The sequence below is a fragment of the Impatiens glandulifera genome, unplaced genomic scaffold, assembly GCF_907164915.1.
Source record: "Impatiens glandulifera unplaced genomic scaffold, dImpGla2.1, whole genome shotgun sequence".
NCBI lineage: Eukaryota > Viridiplantae > Streptophyta > Magnoliopsida > Ericales > Balsaminaceae > Impatiens > Impatiens glandulifera.
Genome location: NW_025919445.1, coordinates 17800 through 41383, shown reverse-complemented (window position 1 = coordinate 41383; position 23584 = coordinate 17800). Strand labels below are relative to the sequence as shown.

Genomic DNA, 23584 nt, shown 5'->3' with positions numbered 1-23584 from the left:
AAGGTACGAAGACTAGGGTTACTGCCCAGGAGGACGCTTATGAGTACATGATCGAATATTCCCAGACGAACAAGTAGGTTTTCTTTTATTTCATTTTATTTCAACATGGAAATTATATTAGATTAGATTGAGGAAAAACCAAAAGAAAGTGATAGAAATTACATGGTCAATGCAAAATTACAAAATAGTACTTGTGTCTTGATTCCTTCTATCCATTTCTCTCTCTTTCTCTCTTAACCAGCTGCTTCAAAAGGGGAATCATGAATTTGGGGAACTTACATCTGGTATCCTTGCCGCTGTCGTCGGAGACACCGTTAAGCTATTCGATGTCTCCGTTGAATCCGGCGATCCTTGCATATTCAGTTACACTCCTTACCCGGGTTTTCAAGTGAACTTGGTCAAGTGGAATCACACTAGTGAGCATAACAAAGACACACAATTCATGTTTTAAATGGTATGATCTAAAATTTTCCCTAATTTCTCTGCAGATTTAGATTTGGTTGTTACCAGTGCTGGAGACAACAAGAAGATGTCACTATGGCGAAAAAACGGACAGAGTATGGGGACTATTCCTTTGGCTGGCAACGATGTTGTAGATAACATTGAGGTAACATTGCTGTTTGTAGTGGATTTTTGTAAGATTAGTTTGAGAATTAATTTTACTGGGTAAAATTGATGAAAGTTGTTTTATTGTTAACTATTGTAAAGTAAGCTTGGCAATAATTTATAATTTTGTAGTAGATAGTGAATTACTGAACATTAGATTGGGATGTTAACACATGGGAATCTTCAAATTTGAATTCAAGAAATTACTGTAGACGATGATAAGGACTGAGAGTTTGAACTAAATAGAGAGGCCACCATAAGAAAGGCCACCATGTCCTGTACCTAAACATGAAAATGTTTGTCTTGATTATCTTTTGAATGCTTTTAGAACTAGTTTTTTTGTTTAACAGAATGTCATTTGGAATTTTGGCATGGCATCTAGCGGTGGTCACCTTATGTAAGTGTCTAACTTGTTATTTGAAAATTTTGCATTGACAACATGGTATAGTTAGAACTATTATTTTCTTCTGGTATTAGCTATGGAATTAGCTATTTTCTTCAATTTATGCACGGTAGATGTCTGCAAGTCATAATTTCTACATTTATAACAACTTCATTGTCTTTTGCTGGCTTTGCTATAGCTGTTCTTTGGTGGAATGTTTTATTTGTAAATTGGACGTGAGAGACATTCAGTTTTCTACTTAATGCAAAAGTTCATGGATCTACAACCTTTTGGAACTAAACTGCAAAATATATTTGCTTTTGCCCTTGATCATGTGAAATTTTTTGTATATATTGAAGCTGAAAAGCATGATGTTCATGAGGTGAGCATTACCATTCCAGTTAATGTTATTCTAGGTTTTATGGCACAGAAACAAGATGAAGTTATATTGTTAATTGTAATTTCTGGAATTGATATTTTATTAACTGATACTATAGTTATATTGAACGTGCCTATCTGAAATCAACTGTTTAGACACAGACGTTATTTTAGCTTTTATATGCAATTTCTGGTGGAAAGGTTGTTCTTAGCTTAACTATGACTATTTTCTTGTTTACAATTATCTGAATTTTCTTTTGATTTCTTATATAATGTTCTATATTTAATTAGGGTGAAGAAACAAAGGTTTCAGTCTTTGATGATTGTCCGTCGTCTCCTAAAACACCTCTACAGGCCATGGGAACAGGGCAAAAATAACAACAAATGTGCGTTCAAATTCATTTTTTTGTTTCTATTCGTATTTTCTATCCTATTTTCATATTAGTGTATTCATGTAAATAATATATGTATTTCTGTAGTCAACCGAGGGGACAATGAAGCAATGTTCAATGAAGTTATTTCAATGAAGATGATCTCTTGGTACCGATGGATGAATACAAGGTATGTTAGAATTTCATTTTTCTTCATTTGCATTTCTGTATTTTAAAACTTACGGAAGCATCTAAGAATCCCCATGGGTCATCCTTGCTGGATTATTTATTTTCAATAATTGGTTTTTGGCTTCTGTAACTAATTAGGTAGGCACTTCATTTATTGTCGACTCAATTCTGTCATTGTGTGATCTTAATTCTATTCCTCTCAACTCCAAGTTGATACAAAGAAAATTTGTGGACTTAAGTAAGATGTTACTGATGCCTTCCATATTTCAAATTTAACTCCAATCTTGTGGAAATTTCTGTTACCTGCAGTCAGAAGTTTTCAGAAGAGCCATTGAAGATATGGCTTTCAGAAGTTTGCGTTCACATGCTGAGGAGGAACTGTCTACTTGGAAAATACCTGATGACGACCTTGTATTGCTGACTATTATTGGCCTGAAGGTATTGTTCACTACTGGTGTGCATCTAGTCTACTATAATTTCTATAACCAGATGTCATATTTCATGTTTAATCATATTAGCATCTTGATCTAAATATCATCACTAGCTTATTGTCTTTTTGCTCGACACTAAACTAAATTATAATATGAAGAAGGCTATTTCTCAATCATTAGGCAAAAGGGCAGAACAGATGTAATGACCATTGATCTTTGAAAAGATAGGAAATAGAGGACACATTATTGATAGAATTATATACCTACATTTGTATATCACTATTTTACTCCATATTCAAATAATATTTCATCAATCTCATCTTGTAAACAATACATGAATGGAATCTTCTGATAATGAAAATTCCAAACGGTTAATTGTAATTAGGAACATCACACCACCCTGTATGGTAAACACATACGCACAAAAAAAGATACTAAATTGACGAGTTTTTGTAAATGATTGATCAACGTAGGATCCTTGTCGACCTGGTGTCAGAGAAGCTGTTCAACTATGTACAAATGCTGGAGTTAAGGTACGCTAATATTTACTTTGGTTAAGATAGTGACAAGGGTCGTTGTATGTGAAGTTCATATTTGTGCGCACCACTGTTATATATGGCTTAATTGGTTGAGATTTGTGTTTAATATATATATATCCTAGGTAGAAAGAAAGAAAGAAAATAAAGAGAAAATGGTTAATTTGTGCAGATATTCAATGAGGTGAATGCAAGGAAGCCAGATGAGATGAACGTATTTAAGGGAGTGACTAAGAATCGTCTCTTCATGTTGATAGTTGGACTAACTATTGTGCTCCAGGTTCGACTCTGATCGTTATGTTGTCTTTTTTATTTTAAATTTGCATGCATGACGGTGATATAATAATAATAATATGTTGTTTATGTTGATGATAGGTGATTAAAATATTCTTCCTTGGGAAGTTCTTTTCAATTGTTAGGCTTAACTGGAAATTGTGGCTTGTATCTGTTGCAATTGGATTTGTGAGGTGAGTTGTATTATTAATTAATTAATTTGTTGTTAGTAGGTGAAATGAAATATAATTAAACTTATCTGGTGGGTCAATGCATGCAACGCAATAGTTGGCCACTTGCAATAGTTGGGAAAATGATCCTAGTTTCAGAGACACCATTCAGTGACTTGTCAAGATTATTCAAGAGTATATGTCCTAGGAAGAAGAATACAAATGTAGTACCATCACCAGGTGAAATTAACTTCAAAGTTTTTTTTTACTAATAATCATCATTTTTTATAATTGTTTTTGCTAATTACAGAAGATCATTAAGAAGATATCCAGACAGAAATGGAGGAAACAAATTTGCACAGTGAGAGGATATATATTTAGATTCCAATAATTGAAGATCAATGCATTTTCCTTTTAGCGGTTTAATTGTGAAGAATGAATGATTTAGGTGTTATATGCTCGTCTTCATCCTTGAGCTGTCAATTGCATGAAGAAGCAACTAAGTTTTGTTTTTCAAATTTTGTGTCTATTTAATTTAGATTAATATATCATTTTTCTTTCTTATCTTAAAAATAATCTCTTTCATATATTTACAGCTGTGGTTCAAGAAGAATCTGATGTCAAGAAGAAAATTAAGTGGATAAAAACTATGTTCTTTATTGAATAAAATTATTTTTTTGTTTGAAATATTTTATTGTAGTGAAAATTTATGTTAAATTTGTTATTATTAAAAATGTCACTAAAAGTATGAAGTTATTTTTAAATGTCCCTTTCAATGAATATTTAATTTTAAAATTAAAATTCGGATAAAATTGTTAAAATAAAATAAAATAAAATAAAAATCATTTTTAAAAATTTAGGACTTCTGGCGACGCTTAAATTGATGGTACCGACCCTTAAATAAGCGTCGCTATAACATGCGCCCACCCTGCTTATGGCGACGCAAGAATAAGTGTCGGTAATATTTTTGGCGACGCTTTTATAGGTTGGCAGAAGTCTTTTTAAGCGTCGCTATAAGTCTATTTTGTTGTAGTGCTGGTGACGACTGCATCTCTATTGGCCCTGGCTCCACCAATTTATGGATTCAAAATATTATTTGTGAGCCTGGCCATGGTATCAGGTAAAAACTTAGTAATTCTCTTTAATTCATTCTCAAAACATTTCTCCTTTTCTTCCTTTACATGAAATCCACTACTGTTTCATGCAGTATTGGAAGCCTAGGGCAAAGCTTACAAGAGGCTGGAGTACAAAACGTGACGGTTACAACAACGACATTTACAGGAACAGAAAACAGGGTGCGAATAAAGACTTTGGCAAAGCTAAGTAATGGATTTGTTAAGAATGTTCTCTTCCAACATGTTAATATGGTCAATGTCCAAAACCCTATAATCATTGATCAACATTATTGCCCTAGCGGGAAGGGTTGTTCAAATCAGGTATAAGGCTACATAATTGATTTTGTTTGTTTAGCTTTATTAATTAAATAAAGAGTCCCAAAAAGCTAACTAAGAAACGTCAATAAATCCATCTTATAGGAGTCGGGAGTGAAAATCAAAGGAATAATTTACCAAGACATTCATGGAACATCAACAAAACAAGTCGGTGTGATATTCGACTGCAGTAAGACGAATCCATGTAGTGGATTAAGGTTGAATAACATCAATTTATTGTTCGGAAATAGTAATGTGGTGGCACATGTATCATGCTCCAATGCTGAAATTACTACTTCCACCGTACCCGTCACCTGCACCTGCTCGTAGTTTTATGATGTCGCAATAATGCCATAGTTTTATTAGTTGTTCTAAGTTATTAGAATTAGTTGTTAGATTTATTGGACTAATAATTATAAATAATGTGTTTGGGCTATTTTTATTCGGAATTCAATAAAAATAAAGTTTATCATTAAATATTTATTATTTTTTATTGAATAAGTCAAATAATTAATATAATTAATAGTACGTAATGTTATGTGTAGAAGTAACGGTTATGTGTAGAAATCGTTAATTTATTTATTATTTATGATGGTTAAATAATAAATATAATATAAAAGGGTTGTGGTTCCCCGATTCACAAGTGGCTAGTTTTCATTTTCTCATTAACCTCCATTGTAAGAGAGAAGAAGGGAGAAAACCGCTTGGAGAATCGGAAGAGCAAACCCAAACTTAAAGATCTTCATCATGAATTCAGGTACGCTTCCGCTTATTTAATCAACTTATGGACATAGAGAAATTTATATATTAGGATTGTGATTCATGTTAAATATTATCGATCTATAGGATTATAGATTAAAGCCTGAAAGGAAAACTAATATGTATTTGTTTAGAATCATGAATTTAGGACTAAAGAAAATTACTAAAATTGGTATCAGAGCCAATCTCTATATTAAGATTTTTTTTATGATATCATATTATGATTAAATCATGAATTAAGATATCGTAGTAAAGATGATGATTTGAAGAAGAATGATTTTTAGGGTTTGCGATTCTGGTTTTTTTTAAATAAATAATTAATTAAAGATTAAGTTTGACTAATATTATTTATTTAAATATATATGTACGGAGGAGTTTTGAAAAGTTCAGAAATTTAATTATCTATTTAATAAATAAAGATTTTATTATAAATAAATCACATAACATATAATTAAGGATATATATTATTAAATATATGTATTTACAGATAACCGAGATTTATAAGGAGATATATATTATTGAATATATATAAAATAGTTAATTATTATGTCATATATATTTATTTATTTGGAACATAAAAAATATAATTACAGAATTATATATTTTTTTTAAAGAATTATATTTAAAATATATATACGGGTTATGTATCTTTTTCATAATATTATGACGTAAATAAAATAATATTAAGAAAATAATTAAGAATTTAAGAAATTAAGAATTTAATTAATAAATTGTTTTTGAGATTTAAGGAGTTTATTATTCTAACCAATCAATTGAAACAACATATTACCAAAGTAATCTATCTTTCAAATGTTGATTCGGTATATAGATTTTAAATGATAAGTACGTCTGTAATTCATGCAGATATTATATCGGTCCAAAGATAGATTAATATTGTCGGGCCGAATTACAAAAGTACCTGTGATGATGAATATGTGACGATTATTTGGTTCCATGTGAACAATAATTCAATCCAAAGATAGAATCATTGTTCGACAGGATTTATTGTCAGTATTTGATCATTGCACAAAATATCACTTACAAGTTAATATTTCTGTCCAAAGACTAAATATTAATATTGTGCTAGATATTTTTTTTTTGTTGATGGAAAAATCTCAATGTGAATTTATTAATCAAGATGTGAAAAAATGTGTTCATAGTATTTTTTTGTTTAATTTCAGTTAATGCTTCCGCATCTACAATATCTGTCAATGTCAATTCTATTCCTATACTGAATGGAAATAACTTTAAGGATTGGAAGGAAAATGTTTTGATTATCCTCGGGTGTTTGGATCTAGACCTTGCACTTCGGATTGATCGACCCACGATTACGGATCAAGGTTCCCTTGTTGAAAAATAGGACCTTGAAAAATGGGAAAGTTCAAATCGCATGTGTCTAATGATCATTAAGCGAGGAATTCCAGAAACGTTTAGGGGTGATATCTCTGAAGTCACTAATGCTAAGGAATTCATTGAGGAAATTGAGAAACATTTTGCAAAAAACGATAAGGCTGAAACAAGCACGCTTCTTGTGAGTTTGACCTCAATGAAGTATAAGGGAAAAAGAAACATAAGGGAGTACATAATGGAAATGTCTCAACTTGCTTCAAAACTAAAAGCACTAAAGTTAGAGCTTTCTGATGAATTGCTCGTGCATTTGGTTTTGATCTCTTTTCCTGCACAATTTAATCAGTTTAAGGTCAGTTATAACTGTCAGAAGGAGAAATGGACTCTTAATGAGTTAATTTCATATTGTGTGCAAGAAGAAGAGAGATTGAAGCAAGATCAGATTGAAAGTGCTCATTTGGCTTCAGGAAGTAATTTCAGAGATAAAAAGAATAAAAGGAAGAATCCTAGAGAAGTTGAAGGTGGTCCCGTGCAAAAGAAACAACAAACTAAAGAAAATGAGGAATTTAGTTGTTTCTTTTGTCGGCAATCCACACACTTGAAGAGGGACTGCACCAAATATCACGCATGGCGTGCAAAGAAAGGTGAATCTCTTACTTTCGTTTGCTCTGAGGTTAATTTAACTTCAGTACCGAGTCACACTTTGTGGGTAGATTCTGGTGCTACTACTCACATTAGTGTTTCTATGCAGGGTTGCCTGAGCTGCCGAAAGCCAAGTGATGATGAAAGATTAATTTTTGTGGGCGATGGCAAATCAGTTGAAGTTGAGGCTATTGGGAATTTTAGATTATTATTAATAACTGGTTTTCATTTGGATTTGAAAGACACTTTTGTTGTACCGTCTTTTAGACGGAATTTGGTTTCTATTTCTGTTTTGGACAAATTTGGCTATTATTGTTCATTTGGAAATGGTCAGTTTAGTCTTTCTTTAAATTCAAATATTATTGCAAATGGTTCTTTGTCATTTTATGATAATCTATATTTACTTGATACAATTGCCTCGTATAATGAAACTTTGCATACAAGTAATCGCGGTACTAAAAGAAAATTAACAAATGAAAATTCTGCATCAATTTGGCACAAGCGTTTAGGTCATATATCTAAACACAGAATTGAAAGTCTTGTAAATGATGGAATTCTTGATTCTCTTGATTTTTCTAATTTTGAGGTTTGTATTGGATGTATTAAGGGAAAGCAAACAAACGTAAGGAAATTGGGTGCCAAAAGAACTACAGACGTCTTAGAACTCATTCATACTGATATTTGTGGGCCATTCCTTACGGCTTCTTGGAATGGTCAACGATATTTTATTTTGTTCATAGATGATTATTAAAGATATGTCTACCTTTATCTCATTAGTGAGAAGTCCCAAGCACTGGACGTGTTTAAGGCATACAAATCTGAAGTAGAAAATCAGCTTGGTAAAAGAATTAAAGCTATCAGATCTGACCGTGGTGGTGAATACTATGGTCGATATGATGGATCAGGAGAACAACGTCCAAGACCATTTGCTAAATTCCTAGAGGAATGTGGAATTGTACCTCAATACACTATGCCAAGTTCTCCTCGCATGAATGGTGTATCTAAGAGACGAAACAGAACACTTAAAGATATGGTAAGAAGCATGATTTCTCATTCTACTTTACAGGAATCTCTCTAGGGAGAAGCAATAAAGACTGCAGCATATATTCTCAATAGAGTTCCAACTAAAGCAACAACTAAAACTCCTTATGAGCTTTGGACCGGTAAAAAGTCAGTCCTAAAGCATTTTCATATTTGGGGATGTCAAGCAGAAACAAGGCCTTATAAGCCTCATGAAAAGAAATTGGACTCCAAAATAGTTAGTTAGTTGTTACTTTATTGGATATTTTGAGAAATCAAGGGGTTATAAGTTTTTTGTTCCCACGAACAGAACTATTTTTGAGACGGGAAATGTAGTGTTCTTTGAGGATATTGAGTTTGAGGGGAGAAATACTTAGGAATTTGTATTTGAAGAGGAATTTGTTCAAATTCCTATAATTTCTACTAATGATAATCATGAATTTATTTATGATATTAATCAATAAGCAATTCCAGAACTTCAAGACAATAATACAAAGCTTCCCATTGAAAATGAGGTAAACATTCCTGAAGAACAAACTCAACAACCTCAAGAACAAATGTCATTACGGAGATCCACGAGAGAAAGGAGAAATGCTATTTCGGATGACTATATTGTATTTCTTCAAGAACATGAGGATAACGTTGAAATGATGGAAGATGATCCTATCAACTTACATCAAGCAATGCATAGTTTTAATTCTCATAAATGGATTATTGCCATGAATGAAGAAATTAAGTCTATGGAAGACAATGACGTTTGGGATCTAGTCTCATTACCTGAAGGTGCGAAACCTATTGGTTGTAAATGGATATTTAAAACCAAAAAGGATTCAAAGGGTGATGTAGAAAGATATAAGGCATGTCTTGTTGCAAAGGGTTTCACTCAGAGGGAAGGTATTGATTTTACAGAAACCTTTTTCCATGTTTCGACAAAGGACTCTTTTAGGACGATCATGGCATTAGTGGCACATTTTGATCTTGAGCTACACCAAATGGATGTTAAGACTGCATTTCTAAATGGAAACATTGATGAAACAATTTTTATGAACCAATCAGAAAATTTTGTGGTGGGAGATCCAAACAAAATGGTTTGTAAACTAAAGAAATCCATATATGGTCTCAAGAAAGCTTCTCGTCAATGGTATCACAAATTTCATAAAATTATTATCTCGTTTGGTTTGGAGAGTAATTTAATTGATGATTGTGTATACCACAAATTTAGTGGGAGTAGACATATTTTTCTGATTTTATATGTTGATGATATATTGCTCGCTAGCAATGATACAGGCTTACTGCATGAAACTAAAAGATTTCTTTCAACTAAGTTTGAAATGAAAGATCTTGGTGAGGCCTCTTTTGTATTAGAAATTCAGATACATCGAGATCGTTCTCAAGGTATACTTGGATTGTCACAAAAGAGTTACATTGAAAATGTACTAAAGAGATATGGTATGCAGGATTGTAAATCAGGAAACACCCCCGTTGTTAAAGGAGACAAATTTTGTCTTCAACAATGTCCTAAGAATAATCTTGAAGTTAAAGAAATGCAAAAAATTCCTTATGCATCTGTAGTAGGAAGTTTGATGTATGCACAAGTCTGTACTCGACCAGATTTGGCATACATTGTCGGAATGTTAGACAGATATCTGAGTAACCCTGGTATGGATCACTGGGTAGCAGTCAAGCGGGTTATGCGTTATTTGAAAAGAACTAAAGACTACATGCTCACATATAAGAAATCGGACCAACTAGAGATCGTTGGATATTCGGATTCGGATTTTGCTGGATGCCAAGACAGTCGGAGATCCACTTCAGGTTATATCTTCATGCTTGCTGGAGGAGCAATCTCATAGAAAAGTGTTAAACAAACACTCATTGCTTCTTTCACTATGGGCGCTGAATTTATAGCATGTCATGAGGCATCCAATCATGGAATGTGGCTGCGGAATTTTGTCACTGGGCTAAATATTGTGAAAGGAATTGAAAGACCACTAAAGTTATTATGTGACAATAAATCAGCAGTCATGTATTCAAACAACAATAGGAGTTCAACTAAGTCAAAGCACATTAACATCAAGTTCCTAGTTGTTAAAGAAAGAGTTCAGAGTGGTCATTTATATATAGAACATATTGGTAGAAACTCTATGATTGCGGATCCGCTAACTAAGGGATTACCACTCAAGGTCTTTTTGGAGCATACTGCTCAAATGAGTGTTATGTTATTTGAAGATATTCAGATTTAGTGGGAGTTTGTTTCTATATATATGTATGTTATAAAGACTTATTGATTACTGCAGTTTATGGATAATAAAGAATTTTGTTATACTTTGTTTATGGAAAATTTTGATTTCATTAGGGACCAGTTAGAAGTTGACATGATGCATCACACTAGATGTCATTTCTATATTACACATCCGTACTATGATCTATGTCATTTAATTATATTGATATTCGTGATCATTGATGGGTTGAATTACGAACTAATGTAATTAAACCGTTTTGGTTCAATGTTGATATGATTAATGAACGAGATTGATTTGGAGTGACTTTAAATTATGATAGCCACATTATTTGCGCATAAAGATGAACACATGTAATTATATATATTGTCCAAGTGGGAGATTGTTAGATTTATTGGACTAATAAATATAAATAATGTGTTTGGGCTATTTTTATTCGGATTCAATAAAAATAAAGTGATCATTAAGTATTTATTATTTTTTATTGAATAAGTCACATAATTAATATAATTAATAGTACGGATCGATTATGTGTAGAAACCGTCAATTTATTTATTATTTATGATGGTTAAATAATAAATAAATAAAGAAATATAATATAAAAGGGTTGTGGTTCCCCGATTCACAAGTGGCTAGTTTTCATTTTCTCATTAACCTCCATCGTAAGAGAGAAGAAGGGAGAAAACCGCTTGGAGAATCGGAAGAGCAAACCCAAACTCAAAGATCTTCATCATGAATTCAGGTACGCTTCCGCTTGTTTAATCAACTTATGGACATAGTAAAATTTCTGTATTAGGATTGTGATTCATGCATGTTAGATATTATCGATCTATAGGATTATAGATTAAAGCTTGAAAGAAAATCTAATATGTATTTGTTTAGAATCATGAATTTAGGACTAAAGAAAATTACTACATTAGTGGCTATAGAAAGCATTAGTAAATGTTACCATGTACATACTTATGTATATATCTTATCAAATGAATATTTTATATTTGGTAAATACTGTGATTTGGTAAGATCGAGACATATATAAATGAGGATGAATTAAGTCATTAATGTTCTTCATTAGTTCATTATCAAATATTAAGGTATTTGTGTTCAATTTATAATGGCTAATTATTTTGGTTTAAACTGATGTCAAAGATTTAAAAACTCAAAACAATACTAGTGGGTATCAAAATGGTAAATGTAGATGATACAATTAATATAAAAAATACATTTCAATAATTTGAAACATGTATTAATAATTAACACACTAAATTTCATGAACACTTAACTTATTTTCTAATTTCATGACTTAAACATTGAGATATAAATATCATTAAATTGGTTTATAAGATTGTCTTAAGAGTGAAGTAAATTTGAGAGTAGTTTGCTAAATATTATATTTAAACAATAATAATCAATATAACAATTTTTATTTAATATTGTATAAACCGTCTTAAAATTAAAGAATACAGTCAATTTGAGATTCCTTCCAATTTTCAATTGGAATGAATTTGCTAACTTATGATTTGCAATGTTTTTCAATCTCAAACTTCATAGTAACATTCTCTATTATTATATCATAGTATTTTAGCACATTATTTAAAACAATGATATGTTATGCTATCAAATTCACTATTTTTAAGTGATAATTTTTTTTTGTTAAACCGAGTTTTGTTAGATATTTTAAATAATTATAATCTGATCAAACATTATTTCACTCATCTTTCAATCTTATTAATTGTTAGGATCTAGGTCGCCGCTGGTGGACCGGGGGTTGGACCGGTTAGCGGTTCTCACTCGTAGGGTGGTGGTTAATCCGGTTAGAGATTAACACCGGGGTTTCAATACTACACAACCTGTCACAAATCCTTGAACTAGGTTCAAGCGCGGAAGAGATTTGCTTTCAGGTTGAAGCAGCACGCTTGTATGATAGGCACGGTCGGTTTCGGATGATGGAGATTTGGAAATGGTGGGTCGGTTTCGGTAATCTGGATATTCGGTATGGTTAGTATAGAGTCGGTTTGGAGCGGTTTGGTTAGGTTAGTCGGTTAGATAATGAAGCCGGTAGAAAGTAAATGACAAGACAGATTTTATGGATGTTCGGAGATAAAACTCCTACGTCACCCCTTCCTCTCGAAACCGCGAGAAGGATATTCACTAAGGAATACAAGTACAGGCCGATCGAGACTTATTTCCTGCTCGATAACACTCTTACAGTTTACACCGAAATTGTAAAGACACACTTTAACTTTCAACACTTAGGCTTTTTAGAACAGCACGCTCTATCACTTGTAGTAAATGCTCTTAATATCTCAATATCACACTGTTGTCTCTTAATGTCCCGCTTAAGTCACTGCATTTACTCTTCTTCAGCTACCCCTTTTATAGGTGAAATATGCCAACGGTCATATTTCACTGCCTTGAATCTGATTGGCTGATTAGAGGTGCAGTGATTTAGTGTTTCAGAGGTTCAGACCTACGGTCGTTTCCTCAGACCTGATGGTCAACCTCAGACCTGGTATTATGTCTCAGACCTGGCGGTCTGTTCTTCCGGTGTGTAAGACAAACCTGCCGGATTTGTCTTTTACTTGATGTAGGCATTGTCTGTTGGACAGTTGTCTGTACTTGGAAGATTTCCTTTCTGGCTTATCCCGAAGTGGAAGGATCCGGTAGTACTGTCTTCTGCAGCCTACAGTCTTTCCTCAAACTTGCATGAATATGGAAGTGTTCAGTCTGTTCCTTTGGTATCGTTCTCAACAGATACCCGAAATGTCTTCTTGTACTGGTCGGTCATTTGACTTGGCCGAAGGGCTTTTGGTATGAGTGATATAACCGGACTTCTTCCGGTTATTCCTCTCTTGTGGATGATCGGCTGTTTGATGGTTCCGGTTTTAAGCTTTGGCCGATCTTTTCTTTGTGCGGTCACGTTCCGAATATTCTTGATCGGTTTAGTAGCTTGACCGATTGGTTTTCTTTAGTCGGTTCTTTCATCCGGTCCGGTTCCTTGTTCCTGCATGGGAAGTTTATTTAAGTTAGGTTTATTTGAACCGGTCTGAATTTATCTAACAATTTCTCCCTTTTTGATTATTTTATTTAAAATTATCAAAATCATGTAAGTTTGCAACCGTAGGCCGGTTGTTTTGTTTGTCCGGTTTTTGAAAAAAGACTTAGAGAATTTTTCGAAAAATTTTGAGAGAAAATTTTGAGAAAAGTTTTGAGAAAAGTTTTGGAAGAGTCTTTATCTTTTATCTAACAATTTCTCCCTTTTTGATTATTTTATTTAAAATTATCAAAATTAAGTAGAAATGCAAAATAAGGCCGTATTCAAAAATAACTTTATATATTTATATATAGATGACCGGAAAAGACAAAATATATAGAAATACTAAGGCCAATAAGAAAAAGAAGGAAAGTCCCTATTCAGAGTCCGTGAAGTCATAGACGCTCTTCTTTTTCTTCTTCGGTTGCTGTTGCCCGGTCGGTTCGGAAGATCGTCGCCTTTTAGACCGGGACCGCAGTTGTTCTTCGACTTCGTCCTCGACTTGGTCGGCTTGCTGCGATGTACCAGTAATGACCGGTTCAGAGACCTCTTTGAGCAGCTCGGCTATCTGAACTTTCTTAGGGGCCTCCCTCTGTCTCTTTTTCGGTGTTGAAACGGAGGCGGCCGCCTTCTTCTTCTTGTGTTCCCTAGCGAAGCCGTCCAGCCTCCGTGCTTCCCTTTCCAACCGTGCGGCATCCTCCGCAGCTCGGGAGGCTACTTTCTCAGCAAACCCTGGAAATATGGCCTCAGCATTTTTAAGTCGCGCGGCTTCCACTTCCGCTTCGGTCAGTTGAGACGATCGCGGCGCCTCTTTATCTTTGCTAACTTCGGCGTCCAGCGCATCCTGGACCCTTTTAGCCACCTGAGCATCAGCTGCTACAGCCGCGTCGTCCGCGTTCACCTTAGCCCTTAAAATTTCGGCCATCTGTTCGGAAAGTGCCTTTACTTCGGCCACGAGACTCTCGTTTGTCTTCTCGAGTTCGGAGACCCGGTTAAGTGTCGTGTCGACCCGTTCGAAGTCTTTCTTTAAATCAGAGGTCACATCCTCCAGACTTGCGGTTCGCTGAGCACATTTATCGCGCTCACCGGCCTCTTCCCACAGACCGTTGCCGAGTTCTGAGAGTCGTTCTTGATGTTTTTCCAGAAGCAGCCTTGTCACGTCGATGAACTTCAGGACCGAATCAACTATTCTGTTGGATCTATCCTTGAATGGTTAAAGCTCGGACACGTTGTGTTCTTGTATTCGGTCATCGATCCGTTCCGATATGGATGCTTCAAGCTTTTGAAGACGGTCCTCAACCCATTCTTTAGCAGCCCATTCTTTAGTAAGGTCTGAAGCGGTGACTTCCGGTGGTGGGGGAGGTGATTGCTCCGTGAGATTTGGATCGGCTCTTTCACTGGATTCTATCGGTGCAGCATTCTCCAAGATCGGTGCCGCATCCTCCAAGATCGGTGCCGCATCCTCCATTGGAGGTGTTGGACAGTTAACCGGAAACTTTTCGATTACGGGAGCAGTATAGACCGGTACTTGCATTCGGCTGCATATCGTTTCCAGCCGCTCGATTTCTTGAATTTTTTCCCTTTTGCCTTTTTCAAGCCTTGTTAACACCCGCGGCGCTACGGTGTCCACCGATCCCGTCTTGTTGAGCTCTTCCTTAATTTTCCGGATGCGCTTTCTTAGTTTCCGAAGTTGGATCCTCGGTAACAGGAGACAGGTTCGGCTTTGTACCTCTTGAATTGTGTTGGAGTTTGTGAGGCTCATCATCAGGTCCTCTACTTCCTCCAATCTGTCGATGCATTGCTTTTCCGTGTGGCCCGGTAGGATATCTCTATATGGTGTACCGAACCGGTGCTCATGCCACTCCAAGTATAGCTCTTCAACGTCTTCTGCTCGCTTGTTGACGCCCTGAAGGATTTTCTGGGCTAATCTATCGGCCTCTGCTTCTTCGGCCTCCTCCCTCTCCGTGGCGTAGCCTTCATCATCGGCTTCTTTATCAACCTCTTCTCCACCCTCGGTGGTCTCAGGGTTGGTGTTCGGTGCGGCATCCTTAGGGCTCTGGACCGAGCTGTCTTCATTGAGGACCGTTCTATCATCCTCCGTCTTTTCGGTGTCTGTTCTCTCAGAAGCCCACTCCTCATCTTCTGTGTGCTGAGGTGGGTCGGAGAAGGTTATCTTTTCTTTTCCTTTGCCTCCGGTCTTTGCTTTGGCCGGGGCATCTTTCTTTGCGGCTTTCTTCTTTCGGCCACCTGTGGAGCTGGGGGCCGGCTGTGTCCTTTCAAGGAATTGCCTTGATCTGATGAGGCAGCGTTTTACTACCGCAACGCCGGGACCGATGTTGAGATTTAAATGGAGGAATATCTTACCGAGAGGCACGGCGTATCCCCACGACCGGGTTGAGTCCGGTTTCACCATATTCATGAGGTTGCTGAACACCGATCTTGCCCAGTTGACCTCTTTACCCTCCATCAGACCGATTAGCATCTTGATTTTGTCCCTTGTGAGGTTGCTGAAGTTTCCTCCCCTCGCCAGAATCGCCCTTGCGAAGATGTCACATATCGGGATATACTCCGGCCTCAGCATTTGTTTGCTCCCGGATATTTTGATCGGCTCACTGGTTGCCGATAGAATGTAGCAGGCCGACTCAAAGATGTCCTGCTCTATTTCTGTTGTTGCATCCTGGCCGGTTGTTGGAAGACGCAGGCTTTCGGGCAACAATTCTTCGGTGAGCTCTATTCGGGAACCGCATACAGTTGCGGTGATCTTGTCGTAGGCGATTGTTGCGGTTTTGAAGAACTCTTCGACCGCATCTTTGTAAATGACGTGAGGACCGCCGAGGAAATATTCCAGACCGATTTTGATTACCCGGTCAATAACTGCTTTCGCCTCGGTCGTACCATTCAGCCGGATTTCCTCGAAATCCACTTGAGAGTAGAGTCTGAACAACGCCGAATCACGACCCATGTTAAAGAGTTTGAGAAAGTGAGAGAGAACTGCTTCAATGAGTTTTAGAGAGCTTAGAGAGAGAAAGTAGATTCGCGTGTGAATGAGGTAAAATGACCGAAAGTCCCTTTTATAGATGCGGTTTGGAAACCCAACTGTCCCATCAATAATGGGCGGGAATTTTCCCTCCAAAATGGAAGAGGCGCCAAACTATGGGCGGTAAACCAAAAGTGGGGGGCGACAATTTTTGGGCGGGAAATTTCCCTCTAAAATCCTTTGCTTATGTCATTGATGACGCAATAGTTCCTTTGAAACCGATTGATTGAACGGTTTCTATGTCTAACCGGACATTTTGAGTGAACAGTTTTAAGCAGATTTCAAGTGGCCGGATGAGAACGCGGTTATAGTTTGAAGATGTTAACCGGTTACTTAGATAAATGTTCAAAGAATTAGGAAGACACGGTCATTTAAACTGAAATGATATTAAAATTCAAGTAGTAGATAAAGGAAACCGTCATAAGATTCGGTACAAAGATAGGCATACAGAAGGAATGCAAAGTACAGCCTATTGAAAAGACATTCTCCAGATCCGTTCTATTGCTGAATCCCTGTCGAGGATGTTTGAAGAGGAAGCCGGTGTGCCCGGTCCGAATTCTGGTCGGTTCCCAAGAATCAGCTTGCTAATATGTGGTGCATAACCGAGCCTTTCTTGGTCAGCACCATATTCTTTAGGTTTTCCCATATGACCGTTGACCAGTTGATGGCCGATTTGCAAAGAATGTGGGTCATGATGTTGTAGGTATTCCTAGAGTACCGTTGATTAGGTGATTGACACAGAATTGACCGGGTCACGATTTCGAGCAGTAGCTGACCGTGACTAGCAAGTTGGGTTTTTGTCCCAAAGTTTTCCACCGGAAAAGGGGTGGCCGACTGGTATTGCGCAGTTTCAAATCCCGCAAGGTCCTGAATAGGAGGAAAGTCAGAGAAACCTTCAGTGGGTAGACCGAATAGTGAGGCAAATTCAACCTCGTCTATCTAGAATGTATGGTCTCTGACAGTGGAGACGATGTACTTTCCCCTGATGCAGGCGCTTCGAAAGAAGGCCTTGACATCGTCTAAAAGAATAGGACCGGCCTCTTCAAGGAACCGTTGAAGACCGGTTTCAACAAGAGAGTCATACATGAATTTCTGCTTAGTGGTACAATCCCTCTCGCCCGTGCAAGAGTTGAAGTCAATGCTTAGGAAGTTGCTTAAAGTGCGACTCGGCATGATGTCTGTATTGAGAGAGACGGAATTCAAGAATATCAGAAGTGATTCTGTGCTTTCGAATGTGATAAAATGAGTAGAGAATGACTCCTTATATAGGATCGGTTTTGGAGGGAAAATCTGAGCATTGATGGTCAGTTTTGTTTTATTAAGGAAAGGAATCTTTACCTTTTCAAGGCGCATGGGGAAGTGGCAAATTTGCAAAGCCCTAGGTAAGTGTTGGTTGGGAAGTAACCAGTTTGGTTGGAAATTAAATGTGCGGGTGGTTGGGGGTTATCTCATTGATTGGAATTATCTCATTAAATGCACTTGAACATAACCGAGATTAATTAGATAGATGCCGAAAATAACAGAGACAATGCCGAAAATGGCATACAGGAACGATGAAGAAAACATGAAATCAAGAAAGACACAAATAAAGCCGAAAGAAACATAGAAGAGGCCGAAACGATCAAACTTGAGTTGGTTAAAAATACACCCGGTGCATGAAGCAAAACGACCGGGTGCAGGAAGGAGTGACTCATGGTGCATAGGGGTTGACATCACCGTTGTGGCGGTTTCTTCTCCTCCAGGCCCTCTCGAACCGCCTATAGAATGGGTCGGTTACTTCTTTGGTGAGCACCTGAGCTTGGTTTAAACCTTCTCCGGGACAGGTTGGGACTCCAAGCTCCACAAGGAGGCTGCTTATTTGAGGAATGAAATCAACTGATCGAATGCCGATCATCCAGATAAGGGTGTCAAAGAGCACCCTAGACTAGTTTACTGGTGTGCCGATGATTATGGCCGCCATCATGTTGAAGTTCGAGACACTGTAGGTGTTTGTGACGTCCCTACCAAAAATGCTTTTGCCGATCACATCATTTAGAAGTTGATATTCAGCTCTCAGACGTGATTTTGCTCCATGGTCCTCAACCGGTTCGTCAGACTAAGAGAGGGCGACGCAGACTTCGGCTTTTACATCCCCAGGGATGTCCAGATCTGTGATCCCGTGTCTTGTCAGGCTATGACACCTTGCGAAGTCCCGTTCAGTGAAATCGAAGACAATGCCTCCCACCTTGGATTGGATGTGGGTATCAAAGTGGGGGGTGCCCCGAAACACCCTTGCATTGTGGAAGAACTCCAGAACGGAGTCCGGATAGATGGAGTGCTTATCGCATAGGAAACTTTGGAGGCCGGTTTCCTCCAAAGATTTTATCATCTTGTATATTTCATACTGGTCTGTGGAAGAACAGGATTGAAAATCAACCTGAAGGATGTTGGGAAACTGAGACATTTTGTGCCTTAGTGAGAGGATGTTCTTGTGACTTGTGAGTGTTGTGGTGAACGTTTGCTTCACTTAAATACTAGTTTAGGGACTATGCTATTGTCCAGGCATTAAATGGGATGACATATATTAACTGCAGGATAAGAGATATTGCATGAAATAGGCATGTTTGCAGTCTAAGTGTCGGTCATAGGCCTGGACTGTGAAAGATATCAAAAGATCTTCACGTCTTTTTAGGCGCGACCATGTTACTCTGAAAAGGCAATGTTTCAGAACAGATATCTACAAGCATTGATAGTTGTTCCACTTCTGTGTGAAATTCAAATAATCTAGAATGACCTGCTTCCAAACCGGTCAGTCATCAGTTGTTCATCCCGATGCGGTTATTTGATGCATGCACCAAGTAGCCGGTCGGTTTACTCTATCTGATAGACTGGGCGGTTCTTCCACAAACACCCTGAGGATTCGAAATTCAACAGCTTAGGAAGAATTATCGGTTTTGTCTGTCTGAACCGGTTTCCCTTTAAGCATCCTTTGGAAGGATTTGGCTAATGTCGGTTAAGCCGAGAGTAAGCCTGAATTGAGAAAACTTAGCTTCCTGTAACGGCTTTGTGAAGATATCGGCTACTTGTTGATCGGTCGGTACGTATTCCAGCCGGATATGCTTCAGCGTGACATGCTCCCGGATGAAGTGATGCCTTATGTCGATGTGCTTGGTTCTGGAGTGGAGAACCGGATTGTAGGTGATCGCTATGGCACTCGTGTTATCACAGAAGATCGGAGACTCTTCGGCTATGATACCGAAGTCCTTCAGCTGCTGTTGGATCCAGAGGAGTTGAGAATAGCAACTTCCGGCCGCCAAGTATTCAGCCTCTGCAGTAGATGTGGCCACAGATGTCTGCTTCTTGCTATGCCATGAAACGAGCCGGTCACCAAGGAACTGACATGTTCCGCTGGTGCTTTTTCTGTCAATCTTACACCCTGCATAGTCTGCATCTGAGTAACTTGTTAGATTGAAAGACGAATCCTTTGGGTACCACAGACCGACATCAGGTGTGCCCTTTAGATACTTCAGTATCCTTTTTGCGGCTGTGTAGTGAGATTGTTTTGGATTTGCTTGGAATCTCCCACAAACACCAACTGCAAACAGGATGTCCGGTCTACTTGCTGTCAAGTATAGTAGAGAACCGATCATGCCCCGGTATGCAATCTGGTCTACCGATTGGCCCTCATCATCCCTGTCCAACTTGATTGATGAGCTCATTGGAGTAGCCGCCGAGGAGCAGGTGTCCATACCGAATTTCTTTAGCAGCTCCTTGGTATATTTAGGTTGACTGATGAATGTTCCTTCTTTAAGTTGTTTGACCTGAAGACCTAGGAAGAAACTTAATTCTCCCATCATACTCATCTCAAACTTGTCAGTCATCATTTTTGAAAACTTGTCACATAGCTTAGGATCGGTGGAACCGAAAATAATGTCATCTACATAAATTTGAACAGGTAGGATATGTTCCTTCTTTTAAAATTTGAACAATGTTTTATCCACCGAACCGATGGTGAAATCATGTTTTAATAGAAATGCGGTTAGTGTATCATACCAGGCTCTAGGTGCTTGCTTTAGACCGTATAAAGCTTTGTTCAGCCGGTATACATGGTTTGGAAATGCAGCGCTTTTGAAACCGGGTGGTTGTTCAACATACACTTCTTCACGTAGGTCACCGTTCAGAAATGCACTTTTAACATCCATTTGAAAAACCTTAAAGTTTTTGAAAGCTGCAAAAGCTAGAAAAATCCTAATGGCTTCAATCCTGGCTACAGGAGCAAATGATTCTTCAAAATCAATGCCTTCTTCCTGTTTGTAACCTTGAGCCACTAATCTGGCTTTGTTCCTCGTGACCAAACCGTCCTCATTGAGTTTGTTTCTGAATACCCATCTTGTTCCTATGACCGATTGGTCTTTCGGTCTGGGAACTAAGTACCAGACCTTACTACTCTCGAACTGGTTTAGCTCTTCTTGCATTCCCAAGATCCAATCCAGATCTGACAATGCTTCATCTATTCTTTTCGGTTCAATCTGGGATATGAAAGCAGAGTTAAAATATCCTTCCAGAAGTTGACTCCTAGTTCGAACAGGTTCTGAAGGGTCACCTATAATTTGCTCAGGAGGGTGTTTACTGTTTCTTCTGAGATTCAATTCAGGGATGTCTACCAAATTACCGTTTATTTGATCAAGGCTAGACATGTCGGTAGGCTGAACGAGATTGTCAGACCGACCGACTCCCTCGGATTGGACCGAAGTGTCAGCTTCCTGTTGTGGAACAGCTTGATCCGGCTGGGTGTCAATATTACCCATTTGGTCATGGACAAACCGCCTGAAGACCGGAGTCTCATCTTCACTATCAGAATGAATATCATTATTTTCCAATCTGTTGTGTAGATCAAAGCATGAAGCAGTGTTGCTTTCAACCGATTCATCGAAAACAACGTGAATTGTTTCCTCCATGGTTGCAGTTCTATTATAATATACTCTATATGCTTTACTTACTGCCGAGTACCCTAGCATGATGCCGGTATCGGTTTTTGCATCAAAAGCGGTGAGTGGGGTTTTACCATTTATATGAATATAACATTTACAACCGAAAATCCTGAGGTATTTGAGTTTGGGAACTCTGTTAAAATAAACCTCATACGGTGTTTTGTTGTGAAATCTGTTTATCAAAGACCGGTTTTGTGTATGGCATGCAGTGTTGATAGCCTCAGCCCAAAATTTCTGAGCAATGCCGGAATCGGCTATCATAGACCGTGCGGCTTCCTTGAGAGTCCGGTTTCTTCTCTCGGCCAGGCCATTTTGTTGAGGAGTCCTAGCACTAGACAACTCGTATCTAATGCCGGATTCATCAAGATATGCAGTTAATGTACTATTGGTAAATTTGGTACCTCGATCACTTCGAATGCTATTAATACGAGTTGATTTTTCATTTTGCATGCGCTTAAGAAGTGTGATCAGGTTTGATACGGTTTCACGTTTAGATGGTAGAAATATTACCCATGTATATCTAGAATAATCATCAATAACTACCATGGTGTAGAGCATACCTCCTAGGCTAATGACCTGAATCGGTCCAAATAAATCCATGTGAAGAAGATCTAGGCATCGGCTAGATTGGATATTTCCTTTACTCTTAAAAGATGACCTAGTTTGTTTACCCATTTGGCATGCTAAACAAACATTATCCTGGTTAAATACTATGTCAGGAATACCTTCAACTAGCTTTTTACCGCGAATGTAGTTTAAGGTTTTCATGTTTAGATGGTTGAGTCTCTTATGCCACAGCCAGGTTTGATCAGTCTTAGCTATCATGCATATAGGATATTCTACTCCAGTTTTCCAATCTACCTTGTAAATGTTACCTATCCTATTTCCGGTTAGTAGTACGATGCCTTGAGAGTTCTTAACTAAGCATGCATGTTTAAGGAATTCTACCGTGTATCCGGCATCACACATCTGACTAATTCTAAGTAGATTAAAACGTAGGTTTTCAACTAGAAGTACATTATCAATAGTTAGGTTACCATGGACAATCTTACCCTTGCCCACAGTTTTACCTTTTGAGTTGTCACCGAAGGTAATTAGAGCACCGGTTACTGATCTGATGTCGGTTAGCAAATTGCTATTTCCGGTCATGTGCCTGGAGCAACCGCTGTCCAAGAACCATTCTGAGTTTCCTAGCCGTTTCTTTGGATCCTGCAAAATGTACATATTTACAACTATTTGGTACCCACATTTACTTGGGTCCACATGCGATTAGTCCCTTAGGTATCCAAACCTTGATGAACCGGACAGTCTTCTTTGCTAGGGTCTTAACTGTCCTTTTGACACTTGGTTTTGTGTATTTCGGTTTTCCTTCAAATGTCCTAAATGGTGATGGTCTTTGGTTCGGTGATCTATGGTTTGACCTACGCGGTTCAGGGAAGTTTTTCTTATATCTGAGGATTTCGGCTTTTCTTTTCTCAGGGTCAAGCCATGAATCGGTTGGACCAACATAATCGTATTTTAGCTTCTCTTCCCTATAATATGCGGTCTCCTCTTCTTCAGCGGTACAGGTGCTCTTAATAAATTTTATAAAGGGAAGGTTTCCTTTTGTAAGCCTTGCTTTCTCTATGGGTTTTCGGTCTTTAGAGCTATTCTCTGTGTATCCTAGGCCACGCTTACAACGAGGATGTCTGTAGTGTTTATTCATGTTCTTTACTATTTCGCTAGATCTCTTATAGGCGGCCATCTTATATTGAAGTCTGGCATTTTCTTCC

The 23584-nt window shown here is 37.6% G+C and overlaps 1 protein-coding gene across 4 annotated transcripts; it reads left to right on the top strand.

The window, feature by feature from the left end:
* The first annotated feature begins 402 nt into the window (after positions 1 to 402).
* On the top strand, positions 403 to 4040 carry LOC124917909 (calcium-transporting ATPase 8, plasma membrane-type-like). Of its 4 annotated transcripts, XR_007097281.1 has the most exons (11): positions 403 to 416; positions 489 to 607; positions 1658 to 1752; positions 1846 to 1927; positions 2236 to 2364; positions 2831 to 2890; positions 3066 to 3173; positions 3269 to 3360; positions 3455 to 3576; positions 3662 to 3839; positions 3933 to 4040. XR_007097281.1 is itself a non-coding variant. In XM_047458171.1 (10 exons), the coding sequence occupies exons 4-10, from the start codon at positions 1913 to 1915 to the stop codon at positions 3715 to 3717; spliced, it is 582 nt and encodes a 193-aa protein (XP_047314127.1). In that variant the 5' UTR covers positions 403 to 416; positions 489 to 607; positions 1658 to 1752; positions 1846 to 1912; the 3' UTR covers positions 3718 to 3909. The 4 variants fall into 4 exon arrangements, 3 of the variants coding, with proteins under 3 accessions (XP_047314127.1, XP_047314131.1, XP_047314128.1); XM_047458171.1 differs by lacking the exon at positions 3933 to 4040 and having other exon boundaries at positions 3662 to 3909; XM_047458175.1 differs by lacking the exon at positions 3933 to 4040 and having other exon boundaries at positions 3650 to 3909.
* Positions 4041 to 23584: the final 19544 nt, after the last annotated feature.